Source organism: Petromyzon marinus, chromosome 34 (genome assembly GCF_048934315.1).
Source record: "Petromyzon marinus isolate PM22_M1 ecotype Great Lakes invasive population chromosome 34, UKy_Petmar_22M1.pri1.0, whole genome shotgun sequence".
In the NCBI taxonomy this organism is placed as follows: domain Eukaryota; kingdom Metazoa; phylum Chordata; class Hyperoartia; order Petromyzontiformes; family Petromyzontidae; genus Petromyzon; species Petromyzon marinus.
In genome coordinates, this window is record NC_133700.1 from 4,995,114 (window position 1) to 5,021,280 (window position 26,167).

Sequence of the window (26,167 nt, forward strand, 5' to 3'; positions counted from 1 at the left end):
CACCTCTCGGGTTGCACCGCGCGTGGTTTGGCGTTATGTCCGATCCAGGAACCGAGCAAAACAAACATCGGAGATCGTCCCGCAAGGCTCTGCAAGCAGGCGGCGAGCGCGCTGCCTTTCGGCCACGTCGGTCGCGAAAACGCTCGTTAACGGCACGGCCAAACATCTCGAAGCAGGACCCTCGTGAAGAAAAATTCATGAGACTCGGTGGGGCTTTTGCTCGGTATAAAAACAAATAAAAGGGCATTTTTTTTTTCTCTCTCTGGCCGTGCCGGTTCAGTTTCCCTGACAGCGTTAAAACTCCGAGCCACCGCATTGTAGGAGATATAAATATATATCTTAACAAAAGAGAAAATGTGCTGGGCTTGGCAACTTCCACAGTATGGATAAATAAACAACACCACACACACACACAATTTTCAACAGAGCCACATTCAAACACGCCCGTCTATCTCAGTCCCTTGTCCGAACGCAGCTGTTTGTCATTTTAAATTGCGCCCCGTGCAGGCGCTGGTAATTTATGGCCACGAGAAACTGTTGCCAGGATTTTTACCCCCCGCCCCCCCGCCACCACCACCAGGCAGCTCAGCGGACCGTCAAGACCACACTGCACGCCAACTCCAAATGAGCATGAGACCAACAACACCGCCGCCGCCGCTGCTAAGCTAGCGTTGCATCAACGCGTATGCTTCTCACAAGCAGACGAATTGTACATTGGGTGAGAGGGGTGGGTGGGTTGGTTGGTAACAGAACATGTTTGTTTGTTTGTTGTCGCTGGTACACCTGTTGTATGATATTCGGTCGGCAGGTCGTGTGGTGGGGGTAAGCTGTGGGGGTAAGCTGTGGGGGTAAGCTGTGGGGGTAAGCTGTGGGGGTAAGCTGTGGGGGTAAGCTGTGGGTTCTTCCATTTCTTGCTTGCGAAGGCATCTGGCCAGCGTGGGTCGAATTGTCTGTAACTCAGGGGCCGAATTGTCTGTAACTCAGGGGTCGAATTGTCTGTAACTCAGGGGTCGAATTGTCTGTAACTCAGGGGTCGAATTGTCTGTAACTCAGGGGCCGAATTGTCTGTAACTCAGGGGTCGAATTGTCTGTAACTCAGGGGTCGAATTGTCTGTAACTCAGGGGTCGAATTGTCTGTAACTCAGGGGTCGAATTGTCTGTAACTCAGGGGTCGAATTGTCTGTAACTCAGGGGTCGAATTGTCTGTAACTCAGGGGTCGAATTGTCTGTAACTCAGGGGTCGAATTGTCTGTAACTCAGGGGTCGAATTGTCTGTAACTCAGGGGTCGAATTGTCTGTAACTCAGGGGTCGAATTGTCTGTAACTCAGGGGTCGAATTGTCTGTAACTCAGGGGTCGAATTGTCTGTAACTCAGGGGTCGAATTGTCTGTAACTCAGGGGTCGAATTGTCTGTAACTCAGGGGTCGAATTGTCTGTAACTCAGGGGTCAAATTGTCTGTAACTCAGGGGTCGAATTGTCTGTAACTCAGGGGCCGAATTGTCTGTAACTCAGGGGTCGAATTGTCTGTAACTCAGGGGTCGAATTGTCTGTAACTCAGGGGTCGAATTGTCTGTAACTCAGGGGTCGAATTGTCTGTAACTCAGGGGTCGAATTGTCTGTAACTCAGGGGTCGAATTGTCTGTAACTCAGGGGTCGAATTGTCTGTAACTCAGTGGTCGAATTGTCTGTAACTCAGGGGTCGAATTGTCTGTAACTCAGGGGTCGAATTGTCTGTAACTCAGGGGTCGAATTGTCTGTAACTCAGGGGTCGAATTGTCTGTAACTCAGGGGTCGAATTGTCTGTAACTCAGGGGTCGAATTGTCTGTAACTCAGGGGTCGAATTGTCTGTAACTCAGGGGTCGAATTGTCTGTAACTCAGGGGTCGAATTGTCTGTAACTCAGGGGTCGAATTGTCTGTAACTCAGGGGTCGAATTGTCTGTAACTCAGAGGTCGAATTGTCTGTAACTCAGGGGTCAAATTGTCTGTAACTCAGGGGTCGAATTGTCTGTAACACAGGGGTCGAATTGTCTGTAACTCAGGGGTCGAATTGTCTGTAACTCAGGGGTCGAATTGTCTGTAACTCGGGGGTCGAATTGTCTGTAACTCAGGGGTCGAATTGTCTGTAACTCAGGGGTCGAATTGTCTGTAACTCAGGGGTCGAATTGTCTGTAACTCAGGGGTCGAATTGTCTGTAACTCAGGGGTCGAATTGTCTGTAACTCAGAGGTCGAATTGTCTGTAACTCAGGGGTCAAATTGTCTGTAACTCAGGGGTCGAATTGTCTGTAACTCAGGGGTCAAATTGTCTGTAACTCAGGGGTCGAATTGTCTGTAACTCAGGGGTCGAATTGTCTGTAACTCAGGGGTCGAATTGTCTGTAACTCAGGGATCGAATTGTCTGTAACTCAGGGGTCGAATTGTCTGTAACTCAGGGATCGAATTGTCTGTAACTCAGGGGTCGAATTGTCTGTAACTCAGGGGTCGAATTGTCTGTAACTCAGGGGTCGAATTGTCTGTAACTCAGGGGTCGAATTGTCTGTAACTCAGGGGTCGAATTGTCTGTAACTCAGGGGTCGAATTGTCTGTAACTCAGGGGTCGAATTGTCTGTATCTCAGGGGTCGAATTGTCTGTATCTCAGGGGTCAAATTGGCTGTATCTCAGGGGTCAAATTGTCTGTATCTCAGGGGTCGAATTGTCTGTTACTCAGGGGTCGAATTGTCTCTATCTCAGGGGTCAAATTGGCTGTATCTCAGGGGTCAAATTGTCTGTATCTCAGGGGTCGAATTGTCTGTTACTCAGGGGTCGAATTGTCTGTATCTCAGGGGTCGAATTGTCTGCATCTCAGGGGTCAAATTGGCTGTATCTCAGGGGTCAAATTGGCTGTATCTCAGGGGTCGAATTGTCTGTATCTCAGGGGTCGAATTGGCTGTTAGGGAGGCTGGGCCCTGCTGCCACCACTGGGCTTAGGCGCCACCAAAAAGGAAGATAAGCGCCGTTCCAATGTCTGTCCGAGCAGGGAAGAAACTTTGCATTTGCAATCCTCTAATTATCTACCCCTTGTATGCGTGATGGGTTTTCTGTGGGCCAGCCAAGAGCCCAATTACCCATTAATGGAATTGGCAGGACCCTCCTCGACAAAAAAAAAAACAGTGTCTTAAGCCTTGTGAAGCTTTCCTGGTTAAATAAAATGGTATTTCTAGGGTGACATGCACTGGTTTAAGCCCACTGCACGATGAACCTCCTGACCCGAGTTCTATTCTCGGGCCAGGCTAACATCACTCGCGAGTGATATCTAAATCCCCCCCCCTCCCCCACCACCATCCACCGCTCCCCCAAGCCGTACTAATCGTCGTGGTAAAAGCATACTCAAGCAACCTTCCTAACCGATAAATGGCATCGGGAGGACTTCATCCAGTAGTGGAATGACAAAGGGTTGTGAATAATAGTATTTCAATACCATAATAGGTTTAAGTACGCCAACTGGGGAGATGGAGCGATACACTCAGCTCCAGCACAGGCCCTATAGGGTGGGTTACGGAGCAAAACTGCAAGAGATGGCGACGGCTTGGGGAATCCTTCATCCAGCAGTGGATTGATCATGGCTCATGATGACGAGAAATGAGTTACTGAGACTGTACAAGCAGGTGCTAGGCACGTACGGCTTCGCTCTGCGTTATCAAACTTTCACTCGGGGGGGGTGGGGGGGGGGCAAAACAAAATACAAAATATATGTCATGGAGAACTCCCTCCTGAATTGATTTCTGGGTCTCAGCGAGGCTTCTCGAGCAAATCGAGCAAGATTACAAGATGACATTGGAGGGCAAAAGTTAAGATTGTGGCAGGGGCAAGGGGATGCAACGGAGGCAGAGGAAGTTGGGTCTTCACAAAGACCACTCGCGACCGAATGCACATTTATTCTGTTCCGTCTGTTTGGCTCTCTCTCTCTCTGTCTCTCTCTCTCCTCATTCTCTCCCCTTTCATTCTCTCTCAGCCGCCACTTTCGCTCTCTCTAACTCTCCATCCACGCGTATTTTTTTTAGGCCGAGTGAGCACATTTTCCACACACACACACATTTCCGGGGGTGATAGTGCGTGAAACGGCTATTTGAAATACGAGTCTGCGAGTGTAAAACAGCCCCAGCGCTGACTGGCACAGCTCAGAGGTGATGTAATTACGCGCACTAAGCCCTCCCCTTGCGGGGCTCGGTGCTGGTGGTAACATAGCGTAAATAAACTAAATAAACAGCACCGGCGGATGGCGATGTCTTGAGGGGGAAGAGATTAATCGGGACGCAATGGACTTCTGTTTCACAGCCTTGTAGACCGCAAGTGACAAATGCCGTTGGCGAGCACACCCATCAAGGGCCCGGCACGGAACAACGAGTGGATGGCGTGGCAGACGCAACGCCACCTTTGTCTCCGCCAGTGATGACGCTTACTCCCGTGTGCTTTTGTTGAGCTTCATTGACATTGATTGGCCAAGGGAAAATTCCATTGAAGGCGTTTTGTGTAACCAGCCACCAACATTCATTTAAGGTCAAGTCAACCTAGGGGTTACACCACGAGGTGTAACGATGCATCGAATCAAAACAATTCCTGCACGAAGGATACGTGTCTAGAATATTGTGTGAGATCTTAAAAAAAAATGTCTATGGTGATATCCGGGCGGTGGTGGCGGCCACGCTGCATGTGGCTACTGTAACCCAGCACTGTGGAGGCAGCAGCAGCAGCCAGGGTTGGTGGATCACCGCACAGATGTTGCTGGAACTCCACTCCCGTGGGCGGCCGTCGAGGTTGTGCCGTAGCCAGGCTCACCAGAAGAAGGCAGTACGGCGAGGAGACTAATCGCCATGTGTTTCCCATCTGTACGGGGATAGAGCGTTGCCCCCTCGCACCGCGTGGGTTTTCTCCCCGGGTGCTCTGGTTTCCTCCCACATGTAAAATAAAGTTCATCACTAAATCGGCTGAAAACATCGAAACCCCCAATAGAGGACCCTCCTGAAAATAAAAAAGTCCTAACTACTGTGAGGCACTCCTGGATAAATAAGTAAACGAGTGTGTTTTAATAAACATTATTACATCATTAATTAACGTGTGGCCACTGTAGCCACGCGTGTTGCGCTGAATTGCACCGCAGTGTTTGAGAGGGGAGGGAAAAAATGACCCTTCCATTGAGGCTTGCCACCTGTCCGTGTTTCACCCCCGGACAGTCAAAGATTTGGCGCTCGTGCTCAGGTGGCAACAGGAATGGATTTGTACGCAGACCTGGTACCGGTGCGGCTGTGTTGAACTTTATTACGCGAGACTGCAGCACGGCTATTATAGATCGAGGCGACTTGAGATTTACGTCTGGGTTCGGTTCTGAAGTGTGGCAACAGTACATGAATCGTGACCTCAAGAGTGAGGTAATGGGGTGGGGTCGTTGCTGGCCAAGTTGCAACAGTACATCAAAGTGACACGAATGTAGTTCCCACCTCGTTCAGAGACACGGATTCCAGGTATAGCCTCCATAGGCTATTGGTGCAAGTGCTGTTATAGCGAGTAAGCGCCTCTATGAAGGTTGGCACGGCACACGAGGGGTTGTGTGGCCAAACAATCGCACCAAACCGTCTTTGTATCCCGAGTGGCGATGTTTACACGCCGCACCCGGTAGCTCATTCGAGGCCGATTCGACCGAGTGGAGGCCCAGGACCGGTTCAGGTAAATCGTCACCCCCGGTGTTTGGCGGCCATGAGCGGGAATCGAACTCGGGATGGCCGGGTTCGCAGCGCGACTAACGACCAACTCCGTTTGCTCCCCGCGCACCAAAAACCGCACGCGCACGAAGGGGAGAGAGCGAGAGATAGAGAGAGGGGGGGGGGGAATATCTACTACCCCCAAAATAAGAAACAGCAGCAGATGGGAGGGCGAGATTGATGGCGCTCGTGTTTCACTCGCGGGCACACCGGCCATGAATCACGACCGGGATCGGGAGACAAAACAGATCCCGGGGAAGAGTAAAGCGAATGATGGAAGGGCAGCGCGAGCAATCACTTAGAGTGCACGTGAAAGGCGCCACGCGCTGGGTGCCGTCTCAGACAAACGTCCAGGCAGTGGTCCACCCTGGGCCAATGGCCGGGCCAGCAGTGTTTAACGCATCTATCCACTTGGCCATTGAACTATCCATCTATCCATCCATTGATCCACCTACCCACAGGGCCAAAATGGTAAATAAGGGGGGGGGGCGGGGCGAGGAGAGGCCCTGGCCAGGGCCAACAACGGACAACGCTAACGTTCAAGCAGAAAGCCGCGGAGTCGGCTGGGACCAGGAAGCAGCGATGCTGTAGGTCGGCTGGCCAGTGCAAACTTCCCTCTTTGTCTTCTTCCTTTGTCGGTATCACCCGAAAAATGACACACGTCCTGGTTCTCGCCCTCGCAGACCCCCCACCCCCCACCCCCCATGCGTTTTGAAATCTCATCATGCAAATAAACAGATGCAAGGTTGTAATTTAATTTTGTATATATATGAACATTACATCCCAGTTGCCCTATCTGGTGACATATCAAAGTTGGGTTTAATCAATTCTGGATCCTCCTACAGACAGCAGAGAAAAATGTCCCCCCCCCAACCCCGTCCCAATACCCCGACCCCTCCCATTAAAGCAACCCCCGAGTGAAATCAGAGGCATTCACATGATATCCTTCAAGGGCCTCTTTTACCACAGACCAATATGTTTTTTTTATATCCCAGCTGTGAATAGAAGCGAATGGTCCCGTCCTATTCCCGTCTCCCGGTTAAACCCTCCACTCGATTAACGTACGCAGCCAGAATCCGTTATCCTGCGTGGTGTTAAGCAATGGTCAACGATGACCGGGCCAATAGACTCAAATGCGGGTATGCTGGCTACGGGTTCATCCCTATTGTTGAGACGGCAATTTGACCTCTGCTATTTTTAGGATGCGTTTTTAGTACTACCTGGGTAGGCTAAGGAAATGACCATGTTCTCTGGATAAGATGTTACAGAAAGTAGGACGCACCCCAAACTTGTACCCGGTTTCCAATAAGGTTACACAAACCTAGTGACACACATGCACGCACAATTACTGGACTATGGAATGCACCCCCACAATTATTTAAATAAAGGGGGAAAAGCGAAAAACGCCTATAACACAGAGCATACGGTAATCTTAAGATGATTCTAAGAACTGCAGTGATTCAGGGTCACAATGTAATTGCGTTATTAACGTCTTGTTTACGTGATCTCATTTATTATTGCCCAACTGCACAGTAATACCAAGGCATCATTTGAATATTATTTTCATGAATCATAAATAATCAATTATTCCAGATGCAATTCAATGTTATCATTTCGAGTGTAAGATTCCACTTGAATCTATGAACTGACGCATTGTCAAGTGTGTGATTAAATATGGAATACTTGAAAATGTGTTTTTCAACCTCTAAACCAGAGACCAGATTTCAAATCACATGCACTCAAGCCCTCACTCTTGGAATATGACATTTGGGCTGTTTAACAAACGCACAAAGGGCAAGTCTCACGAATGACATTGCCTGGTCTTTAACGCCCATTTCTCAGAGCAAGTTTATAGAAATATTCATCTGGCCAGGTGGCTCGATGGTAGTGCAAGCGGGCTCACAATCAGCAGGTTCCGAGTTCAAATCCTGGTTGGGCGTTGACTCAGCCCATCATTCATCCCGGGGCTGGGGGATTTAACAAATATATACCAACTTGTAGGGAAGTAAAAAGTGGTTCTTCTATGGATGGACTCACCCCTGTCCAGAGATGTGGAATTTCCGTCACTTGTTCAGGGCTGCATACAGGTTCCAAGCACCGATGCCTTAATGTTCATTGAAGCAGGAAATCACAAACCGTGGGTGGATGTGACGGGAATCGAACATTCAACTGCACATCGGAGGGTTCAGTGGGGTCGACGTTCTAAAGCTCAGTGGCTGAAGCTCTGACCTCCGAATCACCACAGTGGGCTCGCCCGACCAAGTCCCTTTTCACATCCCACGCTGCTAATTTCAGCCAGAATGCCGCGGACAAATTGTAATATATATAAAAGGCCGGGAACGTTAGTCAAATGTTACGCCGCGTCCAATTCTGAGAGAGTGCGGCGCCCTTTCCTGCGAGCCATTTGGAACGTGGGGTCACGTGGGGTCACGCTCTCCGGTATAGTTCACTCTCGGCACACCTGGACGCGGTCGAGTCACCGTAAGCGGAGGCTGCGCGGGACTCCCCGTGGAGGGATTTCGCGAGAAGCGAGTCCCAAGATAAAACCAATTACACAAATGAAGAGGAAATATTAATGTTCAGGTGCTGCTGATGAAACCAAATCAATTGGCGTATTTGCCCGTCACCTGACAACTTCATATGGTTGGCTCTGTCGGACGGTGAAGGGTCGTTATCAAACATTGACACAATACCTACACGATCGACACCAAAACAGCCTAATTATGAATCATAATATTAATTTGGTAATGTTTGCATACATGTATACAACTCTTTTAAATAATTACAAACATGTAAGCAGCAGCAGCAGCCCACGAAGCATGCAAAAGTCATATCCTGTCGATTTTTTGTTTTCTAAATTAAGCTTAGCGTATTGGCTCCTGCTCAATGTTTGATGTCGACTAAACAACAACAAAAACCACGGTGCAAACAAGGGGCCAGAGGAAACGTCAGCGATCCCCAAACAGAAGTCCCCCAATCGAGCTCCTCGCTCACAGACACACGACCGCGAGATGAATTTAAACTGCGTTCAACTGCCGCGATGAAATGGACTCCCAGCGTAAACAAAGCACCGTACAGTTGCATCGTACTGCTTTACGATACACGAAGAGCATTTCGTTCGTATCGTATATTGTCAAAGTACCACGGTGAGGCCATCCAAATATCCGAGCGGATTGTTTCTTCGTGCGCCCGGCTGAAGTGAATGATGGGCTCCATCCGACACAAAAAAAAGACCACACGTTTAAGCATCGCCTCGGGTCTGCGTCATGCTGCTTGCACTGCTGCAATTCTCAGCCTCTCTCTTTCTACAGCTTTTATAAAGATAAACCCGTTGATGCCATGAACTGGAAAAAACACTCACCACGTGTTAATTACGCGGCCTTACAGTGAGAGAATACCGAAGCAGGCCGGCATTTCAAGCCACGGCTCTTCTTCAGAGCGGAGCAGTGTTCTTCATTGCAAGGCCCCTGGGCCACTGGTGGCCTTTAGTGCGGTCCCCGACAATACACGCATGTGAAAACACCCCAACGTGCTGTCAAACCCCAATGGGTTTCAAATGTGTGACGGCCATCGCACTGATGATGTCTTATTAACGATTGTGGTCCCTCCCCCCTCTGAAGAACACCGAGACAGAGGGTGCAAAGATTTGCCTGGCTCACCAGTCGGTGATTGCACTCTACAGCCATGAAGCCCTCGAGATAAACTGGTAAATGTTTTAAAAAGTTGATGAAATAATGAGCATCTTTAACATTGATGCGTGCAGGCACCGAATTTCACATAAATTGTAATCAAGTTAAACAAAAATGTACATTTAAATTGATTTAAATGGCAAATATATTTTTTATTTCAATGTTGAATGGCATCATGGGGAAAAAAAGTAGTTACCATTGGAGGAGATATTGTTAATTGGAAGTAACTAAACTGTATTTTTTGTGATGTCGTACGATCGCATCCACTATCTAGGATAGACCATAGGGGGCGTGTGGTTTCCCATAAAGATTCAACTTCCCGTGGCCCCCATTGCAGGATTTATATTCTCCACCAGGGGCCGAATTACCAAGCATATCTAGTACAGTAAAAGTCCTCTTATCCTCGGCTCATTAATCCACAATGCCTATTATCGACAGGGTCAAGGCAATCTAGATTGGTGGGTCACCGGTTGTATGGATTTGCTCTCCGTAGTTTTCAGTACCTTCCGTGAAGAATAAGGACGGGGAGAATCGAAGGAGACGTTGTGTTAAACAAAATAGAGAACAGGTACGTTTTCTTGTTCAGAGATGTCTTTTAATGGGGTGTGAAGAAATTCTGGGACACGTTTCTTTGGCTCGTATCCTCGATGCCGCGGTGTGGAGCGTACTAGCAAAGTTCTATGAATGCTACTGCATGACGCATAGATCTGTAAGTCTCAAGTTTATGTTGCTTAAGCAGGTGAGAAAGTCAAGAGATCAAGATAGTATCCAATTTGCGAGAGTGACCTGGGTCAACAAAAATAACGAAAGCAATCTTGGAAGAACTAATGCATTTACATATTCCATCAAGGTCCTTAAGATATTCTGATCTCCAACTGCTCAGCACTTCCAGGTCGAGGTTGTGGTCTTTTGACGATCGGTGCTTTTGTTAGGGTGGCATCCAAACTATGGAACGCCTTCCCACTTGAAATCAGGAAATCAGAGTCGGTAGGTATTTTTGTCTGCTTCGAAAACCCATCTCTTTAAACTGGCCTTTGCTCTTTAGTTTGGTCAGTTGTCCTGGTTCTGGTTTTGTTTCCTGCTTTCCATGCATTGCGTATTAGGATCCGATGATGGAATATGCATCACAAATTTTAATTATTATTAAGAACGTACAAACACTATTCGAAAGAAAATTGAAATTAGAGCAAAAGAACCATCTTACAGAAGAAATTGAAAATGTGCACAAACAGAAAAAATACTAAAATTAAATTACATTTCATGAAATAAAAGTTTAGCTCAGACAAATTACTTTTAAAAAAACATTCGTATTAAAATTAAGTTACAGAAACGTAAAAATAAACGAAGGCTGACGAGTGCACGGGCATGCGAAAAAACAACAGGGATAGGAGATGCGGAATGTATGAAATGAGCCAGCGTCTGGATGGGATAAATAACATTTATTTTATGAAGATTCACCCAACTCCTCAAAAGTCAATTTATTTTTTCATCACCAACCGTCTGGTGACTAGGCTGTTTCTCCAAACGCGATATAATAATTTAGTTTTTACCTGGCCTGAACGGGAGAAATTCGGGCCCACCCTGCCTGCCCGGTTGACTAACGACCACACGGGGCCCCGTGGCCGGAGTCTCGCGTCGGCCCAGGGGCAGGCGGGCGGTGGTGGTGGTGGGGATCGGTGGGGAACATGGCAATTGCTCGATGAAAAAGAAAAATCACTCCGTCAGCTTGACGCAGTCACAGACAATCGCCCATCAAATTCGGGTTAACGGGGAAGGGGGGGGTGGTTTTGATAGAAAGGTATAAATAATAATAATAAAATAAAGTACAATAAATGACATAAGAGTGAAGAGTGGAATGGATGTGGCAGGTGGGAGAAGAGATATGGGGCTTTCCCGGCCAAGTGGGGACACATAATGATGTATTTACGCCTTAATGGGCGTCGCGGCTCAGATAGCCGTCCTCCCCACGTGGTGCGGTCCCCAGCTTCTCGCCAAGGTGTCAACTCGCTACAGTTGCCAACTGTCCTGGTGTTCTCAGGATGTTGTCCTCCCTTTCTTTTTCCTTTGAAATATTTTGTCACTTTTCGCTCGATTATAAGACACTCCGGAAAGTAAGGCGCACCCTCTCGGTGTCACTTAAAGTCACCGATTTTGTCACGCGTGCATACACACACAGACACCCCCCCCTCCCCCCCCCACTAGATTATAGCACAACTGCATGGGGTGGGGGAAATACGAACCCTTTCATTTGTTGACCTTATGAATACAAACGCTTTTTTGATCTGTAGGTTTTAAAGGACGCTGAATAATAAATAATAAATAATACAGTAATACAGAGCTTTGTTAACTTTTTGAGGAGTGCCATTGCCAGTGAACAGGAAGCTGCCAAAGCCCCCAACTCGGCATGAGTATCGAATAAACACGAGACCGCGACTTTGGATAACCGCACACTCTGTGACAACATTGACGGCGTGATCGTGGACGAGCTGCCGGCGTTACGCGGAGTGCGCGGCTGTGTAAGACCGCGTAGATCTGGAAGGTTTCGATTTTATTTTGGTTTTGTTTCAGCAGGCGAGAGGTCAAAGAAAGCCAAATCAGACGCGGCGCTCGACTGCAATCCGAAAGTCTGGAGTTCATATCGGCCGTTCGTGATGATTTCCTGGGTTATGTACGAGTTGACGTCTGGTGGACTTTAAATGGCATCTGATGTGCCGATGATTCGTTCGAGTTTGGCCAAACGGGATGATCCGTGGAAAGACTCAATTGCCCGGCTATATTGCAAGGGAAATCCGTGGTAAACGAGCAGAGCGACGACATCAACGTTGCACGAGAACGAGTAAGGAGGGGTCCTTGAAGGAAGGTTGCACAACTGACAAATGGGAGGTATCTAATCGGCGGTAAACACAAAATTACGCGGATCGGAAAGAAAAAAGCTGCGCAAACATATTGCGAGGACAAGAGGCGCCAAACAAAAAAGGTTCGTTACACGTGTAAGCAATGTCTATTATCTTGGTGCGATGCTAGAAACATGAATGCACGCGAACCAATATAAACGTAGGTGCAGGTGTCGGAAGTGTGTGTATTTTGAACTAATTAGGGACAAAGGGGAGCAGCAACAAAGCACAAACAAGTAACGACACGTTCATGCGGGTGGCATCGTGGATATGAACCTCATGGCTCTCGCATAACGTCCGTGATGCAGTCATGTTTAGTCTGTTGATGATCGGCGATGCGGAAATCGACTCATCTCGACGAGCTGTACACGATGCCCTAATCAAAATAGAATTGTTCGATAATGGATTTTTAATGTTGTTGTTTGGCCTTTCGACATCGCGGAGTGGCACTGATTTCGGATTGATTCGTACCCCAGTCGCGGAGTTAAGTAACACCCCTGGAAAAAAAAATAGTGTCCCATTAATAAAGTATTAAGTTGCCTCGGCCAGTTTGTATTATCTGGTACCCCGGGGTACCACCATAAGTATCATATGAACAAACGTTGCTGAACAACTCGGCCGCCATGCAAAAAAAGATTGCTATCCAGGCCGTCGGTCGCCCTCACCGCATCGTCCTTCCAGCGTCGATAACATGGCAATCACTTCGTGTGATATCGACAGCGGCTTTGATAGAATGACCACTTCCGTGTAATAAATGTGGAGCCGAGTGTAGATTGACGATGACACGTCCGTACCGGGTGTGAGCAGGATGACGGAGGTGACGATAAGGGAGCAGACGATGATGATGACGAGCAGAGCGATGGCGATGCCCTTCCAGTTCCTCTGTGGGGCCTCCCCCTCATCCACCTCCTGGGAGAAGGACATCAGCATATTCGTTATTGTCACAAACATCATCATCACAAAATAGCATCACATATCCGACCATCATATATCTTGATGCTCCCCCCCACCCACCCCTCCACAAGAAGCAATAGTTCTTTCAGTGTCCTCAAAAGTTTGATTTGGAGCTAAAAAAAAAACACTTCAAAGAGCTTCACGCGTGGCAGTGTCACAAGTATCGTGAACTCTTGTCAGAGGGCAGACGTCCCGATTCCACACAGAAATGGCAGACCATGAACAATGCCAGACCACTGATGGTCATCTGGCACCGTTTCCACGGCCATTAGGCACCAGACGCAAGCCGTACCCAGACCGTTCTTCATACAGCCCGGCATGGCTTCGACACATTTTGCTCGATCCCTGCTCCTCCCTCCCTTCCTAACCTTCCACCACCACCCCCCAAACTAATAATAACAATACAACCAATATTAATTTCATGAAGCGCCGATTCACACCAAAATGTATCGAAGCGTTGCACGTAAATCCACAAACACAACGCTGGAGAGAAGCAATCGGAATTTTGAAATTCCTAACGAGGTTTAACGCTCTGCTTGGGTCAGAGCGCACAGATCATCATGCACATAAGAAACACTGGGAGGGCTTGGTGGTGGACAGCACGTGGCAATGCGCTTCGTCGATTGACGTTTCGCTCTGGAATTGTGGTTCTATCCCACTGTATTCTTGACGCTTTTCTTTTTGCAGCCACGTAATGCATTTAACAGGCCTAACTCTGCTTGTATGTACGTACGTTGAACTTCTTTTTGCACCCAAACTTAGCCAATGGGATGTGCGGGGGAAGGACAACAAACTCAACGAAACATTATGCTGATGAGACCCAGAAGGTGAATATCAGCTCAGTGTGTTGGTTTATATGCTGCTTGATAATAATGGCCTGGAAAGCAAAGTGTCTGATAAGACTAAAATAATGTTATATTCTTAGTTTTTTCGGTAAAGTCACGTTGAAGAGAAACAACAAAATAATAAAATGTATATAAAACAATAAAAAATTATCACGACGTTTCGACTGCAACACAAGCAATCATCATCAGGTGTGAAAACCACAACAAGAAAATTTGAAAATAGTGGCGGTTATTTTTAACGTTAGCACCATGGAGAGAGATTTGACAGTTTGTTCAGATGGACGAGTCCATCTATGTTCGGAAAAGAGGAGGGGGGAGACGAAAAACAATGGAAAAAAAAATTTCGTCTCCCCCCTCCTCTTTTCCGAACATAGATGGACTCGTCCATCTGAACAAACTGTCAAATCTCTCTCCATGGTGCTAACGTTAAAAATAACCGCCACTATTTTCAAATTTTCTTGTTGTGGTTTTCACACCTGATGATGATTGCTTGTGTTGCAGTCGAAACGTCGTGAGAATGTTTTATTGTTTTATATATATTTTATTATTTTGTTGTTTCTCTTCAACGTGACTTTACCGAAAAAACTAAGAATATGAATTACTGCAGTCACGAAAGCTTTAAATCAAAATTTAAAATAATGTTGTTATTTACATGTGGAGACAGAATTTTGCTTCACATTTTCTTTAACCTCCGGAGCTATCTGGCCGACTTTATTTTAAATAAAACCTTTCACTAACCCCCCCCCCCCAACCCCAATCCTCTTTTACATACCCATTAAAAAAGGCGTTCAACCAACCCTGTAAAATCTCAGCAACAAGCTCGTTAAACAAGGAAGCGCACGATCTGTAACGCCGGGGCAAGTGCGTTTATTGGAGCGTAGCACGCGTCGGAAATGTGAATTTGGAAAAAGTAAAAAAACATCTTCCACTGTTTGATTGACGTTTCAAGCCACGAAAAAGGGGGCTCGGTGCCCTCAGAGTAAACACAAAACCACGGCTGGGGGAGAGCCAACCTCCTGCTAACAGCGGAGCCCTCGTCGAGCCGGCAAAAATCCCAGCGTGCAATAACATCCCAGCATCTCTCACGGGCAACCAGGACACATCTCGGCCTGCAATTGCAGCAATGACAGCGGCTGTGGTGCACTACTCAGGACCCAGGAGAGAGAGGGAGAGAGAGGGAGTGAGGAGAGACCGGCACACGTAATGGGGGTTACGGAAATTGACGGCGTGATAAATATTTCCTGCTGAAATATTCACGCGTTTAATGGGCTACAACTCAAAAATTGCACCGGGGGGGGGGGGGGGAATATGAATGTTTACGAAAAGGCAATACATCCAAAAATAGGACAGGTCTACATCAACTGTTTTGAATAGATTAATAGTAAAGTGTGCTGACCAGCGCTGGAATTGGATGAAATGCTCCCGCAAAGCGGTGTGCGCTTGACAAACGTTAAATGCTCGCACGACGGCTTTTCATTTTTTTCTCCTGCGCCCTTACATTTAATGGCCAGGCTACTTCGGGAACCATTACCATCATCAACCGTAAGTGGTTCCTGAACTAGCCTTGCGGTAGAAAATATATATTTAATCCCAGGAACACGCAGCATCTATCAGATGAAGGGGGGTGGGGGAAGATTTTCAGATGTCATCCTTCAATGGAAGGCTCCTGGATCAGGTGGAATAATTGCGGACAGTTTATTTTACTTTTATTTTACCATGTAAGGTCCACTGAGCTCTACAGCTCTTTCTCAGAAGCGACCTGGCCACAAATGATAGCTCAACCGAGTGGCTTATCACGTGGAAATGTATAGCAATCAAATACTATAAACGCGTGCTGTTGATTCCAAATGTGGAGGGGAAATCCAGAGGACCCGGGAGACAAATCCACGCGACCACGGGGAGACGGACACGCAAACTCTAAATATATACAGGCGCAATATATGGCCAGATAATTAAACGCCTCCATCACAGAATGAGTCCACGACCATTCTTCGATTAAAAAGTGGGAGAAAGGTCTACTTTAAAGAGTGTAATCCTCCAATTAGGTGGACATAAATTAGGTGGACATAAATTGTTCACAAAGCTCATTGGGAACGGAACAAGGAATAATTTAGAGGGCACCCAGCCAAATGAACAAGCAAGTTTTTTTGCAAAAGTTTCTCTATCACCAATCACACTGTCAACCAGATTTGAGAGGTCTAATAAAAGCGACGTAATCAAGGTTTGAATTTTGTACGGAAAAAAAAAATCCTCAAATGTCAACCCGATTTTTGACACCATCATGTCATGAGATAGAGAATCGTTTCAGAAACGTCGCAGCATGAAGCTTCACACCAAGTGAGAGACTGGTGCGCGGAGGGAGCCATAACAGAAGAATTTATGTAACATATTATTATGATTAGTGACAGGTGTGTAGCAAAGCTTTGATTTATCATACAATCTATTTTTGTATTCATGATGGCTACGTGAAATCGCGTGTGAGAAATCATTATTATTTTGAATCGCATTATGCTGCATCGGGAGGAGTGGTAGTGCTGTGATTAAAGCACTGCAATATGAACCTGGAAACCCGAGTTCGATTCCCTTACATGGCTTAACATCAGTGGCGATTAGGGTCGCCTTCTCCACTGCAGACCAAACCTGCACAGATGTATCAGTCGGCACGAGGTCCAAGATCAGAACCGCGCAGTAAATTACTGCACAGTAATAAAGTCCAACACGCAACAGCGGTACCAGGGTCTCGCTACAAATCAATTCCTGCCACCCAAAATCACAGATGCCAGCCAATTCTCGGACTGAGAGAATGCACGGCTGATTAAGAACGCGTGGCCGTGTGAGGTGGTCTCAAGAACACGACAGCTGCGCCGCTGCATTGGGTGGGTGGGGAGCCGCTTTGTTGGTCGTGGTGGACACGTGTGGCGTTCTCATATGCGACCTTGGTGTGGTTGCACTCGAAGTTGATATTAAAACGAGTTCTAGTTGTTATGAGGCCCTACTGAATGAGTTCACTTCAGTGGACGAGTCAGTGAGGTGCCGTCGAGAGAAGAATGTAGCACTTGTATTGTGTGTAGATTATATTAACAATCTAGTTGATGTGCGGAAGACTTAGTTTAAGCTCCGCTTTTGACGGACAGCAATTTTAGGACCCTTTCGATCACAAAAATTCGGGGTATTTTTTTCGACAGTCAACTCCAGGAGTTGATTTGTTCAATTACGTTCGAAGATTAAAGTTTTAAATCCTAACCCCAACATATTCCAACTCTTTTCCTGGAAGCCCTTTCCTTTTATTTTGGCTCAATTCTCCTCTTCGGGAATTTATGTCTTTGAGATGAAATGGTAATACGCAGGGAGCCCACCGCACACCATAGATGAAGACGCAAATCATTCTGCACAGAAAGGTAAGACACATAGCTGGTGTACTGTCGCCTAGGTTGTTTCTGTTTGGTCTTCAGTACAGATAGGAACTCACACATCGCATTCGACGCAACCGTCCGTCCCTTCCACCAGCCAGCAAAAAATATATAAAAATTATATCTTTGATCAAAGCATGGACCGGCGTTATTTTAGGCATGTGATGCGTCTAACAGGCCTAAACTCTGCTGTGTGTATGCATGTTGTACGACGGGCCTCCCCCACCCCCAATACCCCCCCCCCACACTCCTGGGTGCCCCCCGCCCCCCTCTAGCACGTCACAACACCCAACAACAACCGCCGTTCACCACTAAGTGGCGGTGACATGTACGGTGCACTGTGAGGCCACGTGGAAGTGTCGAAGGCTCGCTGGCAGGGGGTTACGGAACAGACCCAGGTTCCAGAGGTTGTGGGTTGATCGACTGGGACGCCATAAGTAGCTCCAATCTTCTGGTATTCTGAGATATTTTTCCATATTTCCAGTAAAAAAAAAGTGTACTTGGATATGCAGCCAACACATTTAATTTGCAGCGCTGGGATTTTCCCCCAAATCAACTGAGCCAACTTTGAAAACGTCGTGATTCTGTGTGCACTCATTAGTGACTCGGCTAAGGCCCTCGTTTCCCTACAGTTGAACGTGCACGCATGGCTGAAACCTGGGGTACCAGACCAGCTGTCTTTCCCTTGACACACTCGGCCACCGAAGAATAATAACCACCCAAGGAAATCCTGAATACCGAGTCTAAAGAATGTAGTTTGGTAATTTTATTCCAGCGTTTTGAAACGTGGACGCTAAAGTTTAACACGGGAGGGTTTCATTGGTAGAAAACTCAGACACATACGGGCTGAAGTCGGCAGGTTTCTAACGAATTAATAATATAATACACACCACGGATTATATTCATTTCGCTTATCAAGCCGAAACGTGCGAACACCTTTCACACGGACGTTTCAAATGCCACAGCTTTCATATCGACGGTCACAACTCAAGTAGCTGCTCTATAAATATAGTAAACAGCCTGTTCCTGGCATGGACACATTTTGGAATATGGTACTTGTGCGTGAACCAATTATCCTGTAGTCCTTCCCAGGGCAATGTTCCTGCTACTGCCCATAGACAAATTTGGCAGGTTTCACGCGATGGAGTAAAGTGTGGGCACTTCCCACCGCTTCCAAGATATCTGGCCAGCGTGGACACCAAAGCATCCTCTGGAAGGGGCTCTCCGGAGTTCCGAGTGGAGGCCCTTTCACGAGCAAGTGGCGTTAGCGAGCGCTTGCACGGCAGCTGGAGGGGACTACTGAGGGAGTGGCAGCAGTAAGCAGGGCACACGCCCGAGAGGACGTCCGCAAAGGAGAAGGAGCGATGAGATCCGCTCGCCTGCAAGAGCTACGTAGATTTTAGCGGCTGGGGAGACCAGCCAGCAGTGGCTAGATCATGCCCTTAGGTTGTCAAATCTCATTTGCAGAGACTCATTCCTCTGCCTTTTCGAAAGTATCAAAACATTTTTTAATTTAATTTAACTAAACTATAGCTATGGGGGCTAGAATAACAGTCTATTTATAAACGTGTCAAACACCTGATGATTGCTTGTGTTGCAGTCGAAACGTCGTGAGAATGTTATTGCTTCCCTTCTACGTGACTTTACCGAAAGCACCGAGAATATGTGTCAAACACACTTTAATATGTTGAAGACACGACCTCGTGCGAATGAGAAACATCACAGAAATGAGCCTCTCAGGTGAACTCCAACCGGGGTTCATTGCGAACTTCCCCTCTGATCACCCAGAGGCCGACACCCCCCTCGGTTTCACCCTCCTCGCCCCCTCCCCTCGGCTTCACCCTCCTCGCCCCCCTCCTCGGCTTCACCCTCTTCGCCCCCCCCCCTATAAAAATTATTGCAATCATACAGAAATGACATTTATAACACAGATCAGTGGAAAAAAAATCTTTATCTTTTTGTCGTAAAAGCTATTTTCATTGGAGTTATGACAGGTGAGGCTCTGCCTCCCCTGCCTCCTAAGACCGCACGTGACTGGTGGATTCGAACCTAGGCAGCTTCAGTGGTGGCGGCGGCGTCTGCTGCTCTCATTCCCGAGTCACCCGCACGCCTTCACCGTTCTACTCTTGGGCAGACGGCAGCAGCAATGTGGTTCAGGAGCTCGACGCCAATGCTCCAGGTCTGCTCGCTGGCCACGACGAGACGGCTTCAGCAGAGAGATACAGAGTCGGTGTCCTACTCCTCCCCCCTCCCCTCAGCTAGCGTGATATTGGGCAGAGTTGTTCGTGACTGGTGCCTCGCTGCTGTGGTCTCTCCCCACGTCTCAATTGTGTGGCCAGCGGGGGGGGGGGGGTGGGGGGGTTAATTTGAGCTAGATTTGGCATGGTCCATTACTTAATTTCCTGATGAAATTAAACCCTGCACCTGTTCTGAAATAATACCACTCACAGCGCATGCTGCACCGCTGAAGAATTGGCGACCTGCATGGACTCCTCATTCTTTCATCACCTGGCAAACTCAGACACTGCTGCTCTTCCTGTGCCACTTCATCCCCCATCATTGCAGCACGTGGTCCAACCCCAAACACCCTGTCTTGAGAATGAACCCCCCCATCCCCACCACACACACAGAATATCCCGCGCACCACTCTCACCTGGGAGTCATTTTAAGATTACACATTTCGGCTTTAGTTGTACCACGTGACCTCGGGACAGGTATCACTCACTGTTACAGGTGCTTAATCTATTCAACAGTCAAGGGGCGGAGGGTGGGAGGGTGGCGGGAGTGTAAGTGCAGAGAATGACTCTGCAATTAAATTCCCGCATGCTGCACCAGTGCAGTTCGATTACCAGCCACGGCTGACATCAGTGGCGAGCGATATGTTAACCAGTCCTGAGACACCCTCTCTCCCCAATACACAGCAACCGGTGTGCATTATGGTCCGACGACCCTGGTAACCAACACAGCACGGGGAAGCCTCCATCTAGCCGTGGATTGACAAGGGACACTCATAAAATATTCACCGTAGAGGCCTCCTAGGAGTATGGATTCAGGTTGGAAGATGGATGTGCAGATGAGAATCACGTAGAAGCAATGCAGCCCGCTAGGGAGCTTTTGAAGAGGTGTATTCCTCCTGTATGAATACATATTATGATTCTGTATGTGGTATCATGGTATCACCTTCGTGGACCTATCCCTGGCAGGACGCGAGGCTCTTGCTGGTTGAAATAGTTCTGGAAATGGAGTCTCCTTGTCTCGTTACGTAACTCCGATAGGCAGAGCTGAGATAAACCATGCGTGCGTGTACCTTCACCGCCTACCTCGCCCATTGTCCCACAGCAGAAGGTGCCCCATGAATTACAGAAACGGTGCCATGGGATTCCGGCAGTCTAAATACAGATTCTGATTACAAACGTATTCAAATTCGTGTATGCGCTTGCCATTCTTAAGCCAACACTTAACTCTTGAGACGTGCCAAGATAATTGGACAAAAAGGCAATTTTTTGGTCTTGGAGATAATAGTGTAATGAATTAACGAATGAATGTGTTATCTTGTAGCCACATATAATAGAGTTGAGAGTACCCACGCGTTAACCCACCGCACCTGACCTGCTGATCGACTAACTGTGGTTATAGCATGGACACGTCTGGGTGGACAGAGGCAGTGGGGGTGGGTAGGGTATTTAAAAACTTGCACCTTTGTTTCGACTTGGATTACAAAGTCCAACGTGCTAAGCGTTACCCATCGGCAGCATTACGTAGCAGTGCGTAAGAGAGAAGATTAAAGAAACCCAAATGGATTTCACTCGTATATTCACTCATCAAAAGTCAACAATTATACTGCTGAGTTGTACAAAGATCATTTCCAAAAATAAATGTTTGGCTTGGAGATAATGAATGAATTAATGAATATATAAATGGCTTATCTCTCAACTGAATAAAAAATATATAGATATTTGGTAGTACAGTACCGTACAGAACAGGGGAAGCCGCCACAGTGGTGTAATGTTGAGCGACCTGTGGACTTGCAAGCCAGAGGTTGCCGGTTCATTTCAATGACCCATTTGTACCCAGCGGTACAAATGAGGTCGCGCCGCAGTTAGTTGATCGGCAGATAGCGCATGGTGGGGTAAAGTGTGGGGTGTTCCCACCTGCTCCCACGACGCTCAGCCAGCGTGGAAGAGTAGGCCACACATCCTCTCGGCGGGGGTTCTCTCTGGAAGCTCCCCTTTGAGTGAAGGACATTCCTCCCAGCAGTGGCGCGAGCGACCTATTGCAAATCTTTATCCGAATGCAGGGCGGTTACGTGTACTGTATTTAAAAAAGAAAACCCATGCTAGTGATTCAAAGGGGGCAACACAAAACTTCGCGCCTTAACAGGATGCTTTCTTTGCGATGACGTCCAGCTTGGCTGGACGATTTGCGAGCGCGTCTCCTCGGCCGCAGTCGGCGGAGTGTCTCTTGAGAAGGGGATTCCTGGGGGACCATCGCGCGCGTGCGAAGGTTCTACTCGGCACGCTCATGACCGCGTCACGCGGAACAACGCGAACGTTTCCCCTAAATCGTCCTCGCCGCGGGTACGTTTTGAATCCTCGAATTGCCATTTTTGGGCAATTTGCTCACTGGTTTTGTTATTAAAGTTCCAATGCGTTGCTTTAATTTGCGCCGCGCGTCATAATCACCGCCGTAACGGCGCCGTGAAGATTTACACTCTTTGCAGCATTAATGTGGAATCTCTTAAAACATTCTGCGACGTTTCATTTGCCTTCTTTATTTCTCTCTTTATTTCTCTCTCTCTCCATCTCTCTCCCTCGTGCCTTCATTTCCTTTCGCCCTATTACGCGATATTAACTGCGTTTCCAAGTTAGTCCCCCCGTCCGCCTCCAAACTCATTACTCGCCCCACAGCGAAAACAACGATATCTAGGGGGGCAGTGCCCCTCCCAAGCGAACAACAAACGTCTCACCCACGCAAAACCCCAATTCAGAATAATAATATTTATTTACACTGGAGGAATCCGATGAGCCACAGAGCTATTTTTCAAAGATGTCCAGAAGGTTTCACAGATGTCCCATTAGGTGGCACATCGTACCTGCACATTAGCAGAGATGACCTGGTATGTATGAACACACTGTACACTTGGCTCTCTACAGTTTATTGTAGTTATTATAAGTTAGGGCCCTTTGTCAATCCACTGCTGGATGAAGGCCTGCTCACGCCGTGTCGGTCATGGGGGGGGGGGGGGAAGGGGGTGTTTGACCGTACTTCACCCCGCTCATCGGTGTGGGTCGGTGAAGTGCGGGAAGGGGCCATCCATTTAGTACGTACGCATGGAGGGGGGAGGGGGGGGTTAACCCAAATGTGTACGCTTGCGTATGGGGGGGGGGGTACTGACAATGTACGTACGCATAGGAAACGGGGGGTGGGGGGGAGGGTGAAGCCTCAATAATAATAATAATAGTAATGCAGCCGGCGGTGGGCTATCTCTTTGCTTAACCACGTTAATATTATTAAGCCTTGATCGTTTCTGCGTGGATTAAATATCAGCCGTTCTATATGATTCGGTGGGGGGTGCGTCAGGCGTACGTACGCTGGTGGGTGGGGGGTGAAAAGTTCGCGTGCGTACAGGGAGGGGGGGAGGGTCAAGTTTTGACAGATTTTTGCGTACCTACTCAATGGATGGCCCCGAAGGGCCAAGACCGCTCGCCACTGATGTTAGGCGTGACCGGGAATCGAGCTTCGGGTTTCCAGGTTGGTGGTTGCAATGTGCTAATAGGTGCGCCCCCGCTCTCGCATGCAGCTATACAGTTAATTACCACTAGCCCACAATCTAAGCGTAATGGGAGGAAGTGTACTTGATTGAGCCGATGAGATTGTGCATTCAAATCCAAACTATGTTTAGCTCCAAACTTATTATGCACCATTATCATCATCGTGTTGGGCCAATACCATGAACGAGTGTTTGGCAAGTTGGGGGAACACGGATTATCCGGAGAAAATCTGCCGTGCATATACCACGTACGTAAGAGGGGAAATCACACACCTAAAGCCCTGCACAGATGGATTCAAGAATCCATTGCTGCACTAACTTAACCTGGGCCCCGTCACGGCCATTAGCCTGCAACGTCTTGGGAATTCACAAGACACGTCTCCCATCTAATTGCTAACCAGGCTTCCGAAGATCCAACGAATGAAGGCACATTTTTTATTGGGTACAAAATTCGGTCGTAAGAATATGCACTCGACTCTACAATTGTGTTGTATACACCGCGGCCCCTTCGATTGTTACTGACGCATTGTTACTCTACTACAGTGGGTTCTTAACCTGCACTGCAGCCTTGCAGCCCTTTGGTTCCCAATCGTTGAAAAAAATGTACGTTAATAAACACTTAGGTTTGATGAAACAAAGCAGTTGTACCCACGTGCCCGCGCTAAATTTGTGTTTCGGTGATTTAGTAACCTTCTAAAAAACAATCTGCCCATTTCTCGCACCCTCCAGAAAGGGCATCTAGTACCCACAGGGGGTGCGTGCACCCCAGGTTTAAAACCACTGCTCGACTGTTATCATTGCATTCGTTTCACGAAGAGGGGACGGAGGGCTGCGGTGGGTAGAGAGGCGGGCATATGTAAATAAATAAATTAACTGTGAAGGCCACGCACGACCTAACGCGCCGCTGATGTGAGTAGCAAGGCTGCGTTATTAATGTTTGCTGTGTGCTCATTAGCAGTGAGAGGGCAGTGTTCTATGAAAGCTTCGAGGCATAGAGGCAGCCTCATTACGGACGCGCGATCGGAGACGAGTCGCATCACCACCGCATCCCCCCATTTACACGAGCCCACATGCCTCCTGTCCAGGGTAAATGAGAAGCAAAGGTGCGCGTGTGTGTGGTTTTTGTACACACGAAACATTTTTTTCCTATAGAATGCAACGTCAAAGCAAGTCAGGTTTATCGATTGACCCGGCCGATTCAGTCCGGTCACTCCGCTCACTCAATCGCCGGTCGGCCACCTCCTTATCACTCCTCTTTCGCTACTACCGTGGTCACTGATCCCGTGGTGCTTGACCCGTTGACACGGCCGCCCAGCAACGGACTGTTGACTTTTTATTTACTTTATTTCGAGAGCAGACCCATGAGTTGTGAACGTCGATGTGGAAGCCGTGACATTTGACGCGGCCGTGTGAACGACGTTCGCGCGTTTCAGCTTGATAAGCGAAATTAATACAAAACGCTTTGTAAATATTAATACGTTTGAAATCTGCCGGCTTCAGCTCTTACGTGTCTGAGCTTCATGCCAATTAAAACCCCACTCCATGTCAGACTTTATAATTAAATACACGAGCTGAGAACTCTTTGCTCTGAAATGGAAAGTCAGAGACAGCTGTCATTTCCATGCTCTTCTTCCAATTCTCGGAGCACTAAAATAAATCTGCTTTTTATATAACTCTGAAATATCAAGTTAATGTTGGTGAGGGTTTTATATATATGCTCTTGGGTTAAAATAATATTCTGGCAAAAAATTGCACGTTAATAAGGGCACAAATTGAAAAGTTAGATCAACTTTGAATATAACCTCAGTCTACTGTGTTCATCACTCCCACCTCTTCAGTGTCTATGTCTTTATCAGTATTAAACGTCTTGCGAGCTTCTTATTCCGCCGTGTCAATTCAACGAAATATTTATTTTGTTACACGGAAAACTCCGTGCAGCCAGTTACCCAGCTAGTGTCGTTGGCAAGGGCCCGCAGCAGCCACTAGCAGAGTTATTGTTGGGGCGGAGAGGAGCCCTCACAGCAGTCAGCCAGAGATCTCAATGATTCATTTTTTTTTTCTAGCACAGAAGTGCAATGGTGATTGCCCATTTACACTGTTGGGTGGACAAGAGGAGAGAGGAATAGAGAAACTCGCTCCTTTATACTCCAGAAACAGGAAGACTTCTTGACAATTCTAGCAAATCGGCTGATGGAGCCGGTTGTACTCACCAGCGAAACATCGTAGTCGAATTGTAAATGTTGTGGCTTTACTCTCCAACACACCGGTGTGCTGAAGTAGTAACTAAATGAAACGTTTTGTTTACGTGACAAATCTTACTAATTGGCTGTGTCGCGTGGTAGTGGGTGATCGACACATTTATACTTACGTGATCTGCCCCCACACCCCCCCCCAAAAAAAAAAAACCTTTATGATTAAAAACTGACATCTTGTTGCAACCGGTGACCTTTGTATTGCAAGTCCAGTGCGCTGCTCACCATTACACCTGCACCACTCTTCGACGCTGGACAGATGTCTCGGGAGACGTTCGTAGTACCCACACTTTATCCCACAATGCACGACCTGCCGCCGATCGACGGACCGTTGTCTAATTGGAATTATTTAACAAACGCATGCTACGTTTACTGGCGAGCTTTGTCATAATAATAGCATTTGGGAGGGCGAAAGATGCGGAATGAGAATCGGGTCGTGTTTGCCTGCCTGTGAGACGTCCACCACATTCCTCGAGCTTGTCGCCGGGATCTAGCGGCTCGCTTGTGACGTCATTGGTAATGAAATCCCCCCACCCCACCCCCCCGAAAAATATCTATCAGATGGAAATGAAGGAAAATAAATAAGGAATACAAATCTCAGAGCGTTCAGGCACTC

At 47.6% G+C, this 26,167-nt stretch overlaps 1 protein-coding gene across 1 annotated transcript in view; it reads right to left on the reverse strand.

Moving 5' to 3' along the window:
* LOC116948618 (inactive dipeptidyl peptidase 10-like) overlaps positions 1-26,167 on the reverse strand; it is a 681,203-nt gene that overhangs the window by 539,242 nt on the left and 115,794 nt on the right. Inside the window, exon 2 of the mRNA XM_032965456.2 lies at positions 13,115-13,229. Within this exon, the coding sequence (XP_032821347.1) occupies positions 13,115-13,229 (115 nt within the window). The remainder of the gene's footprint in view (positions 1-13,114; positions 13,230-26,167) is intronic.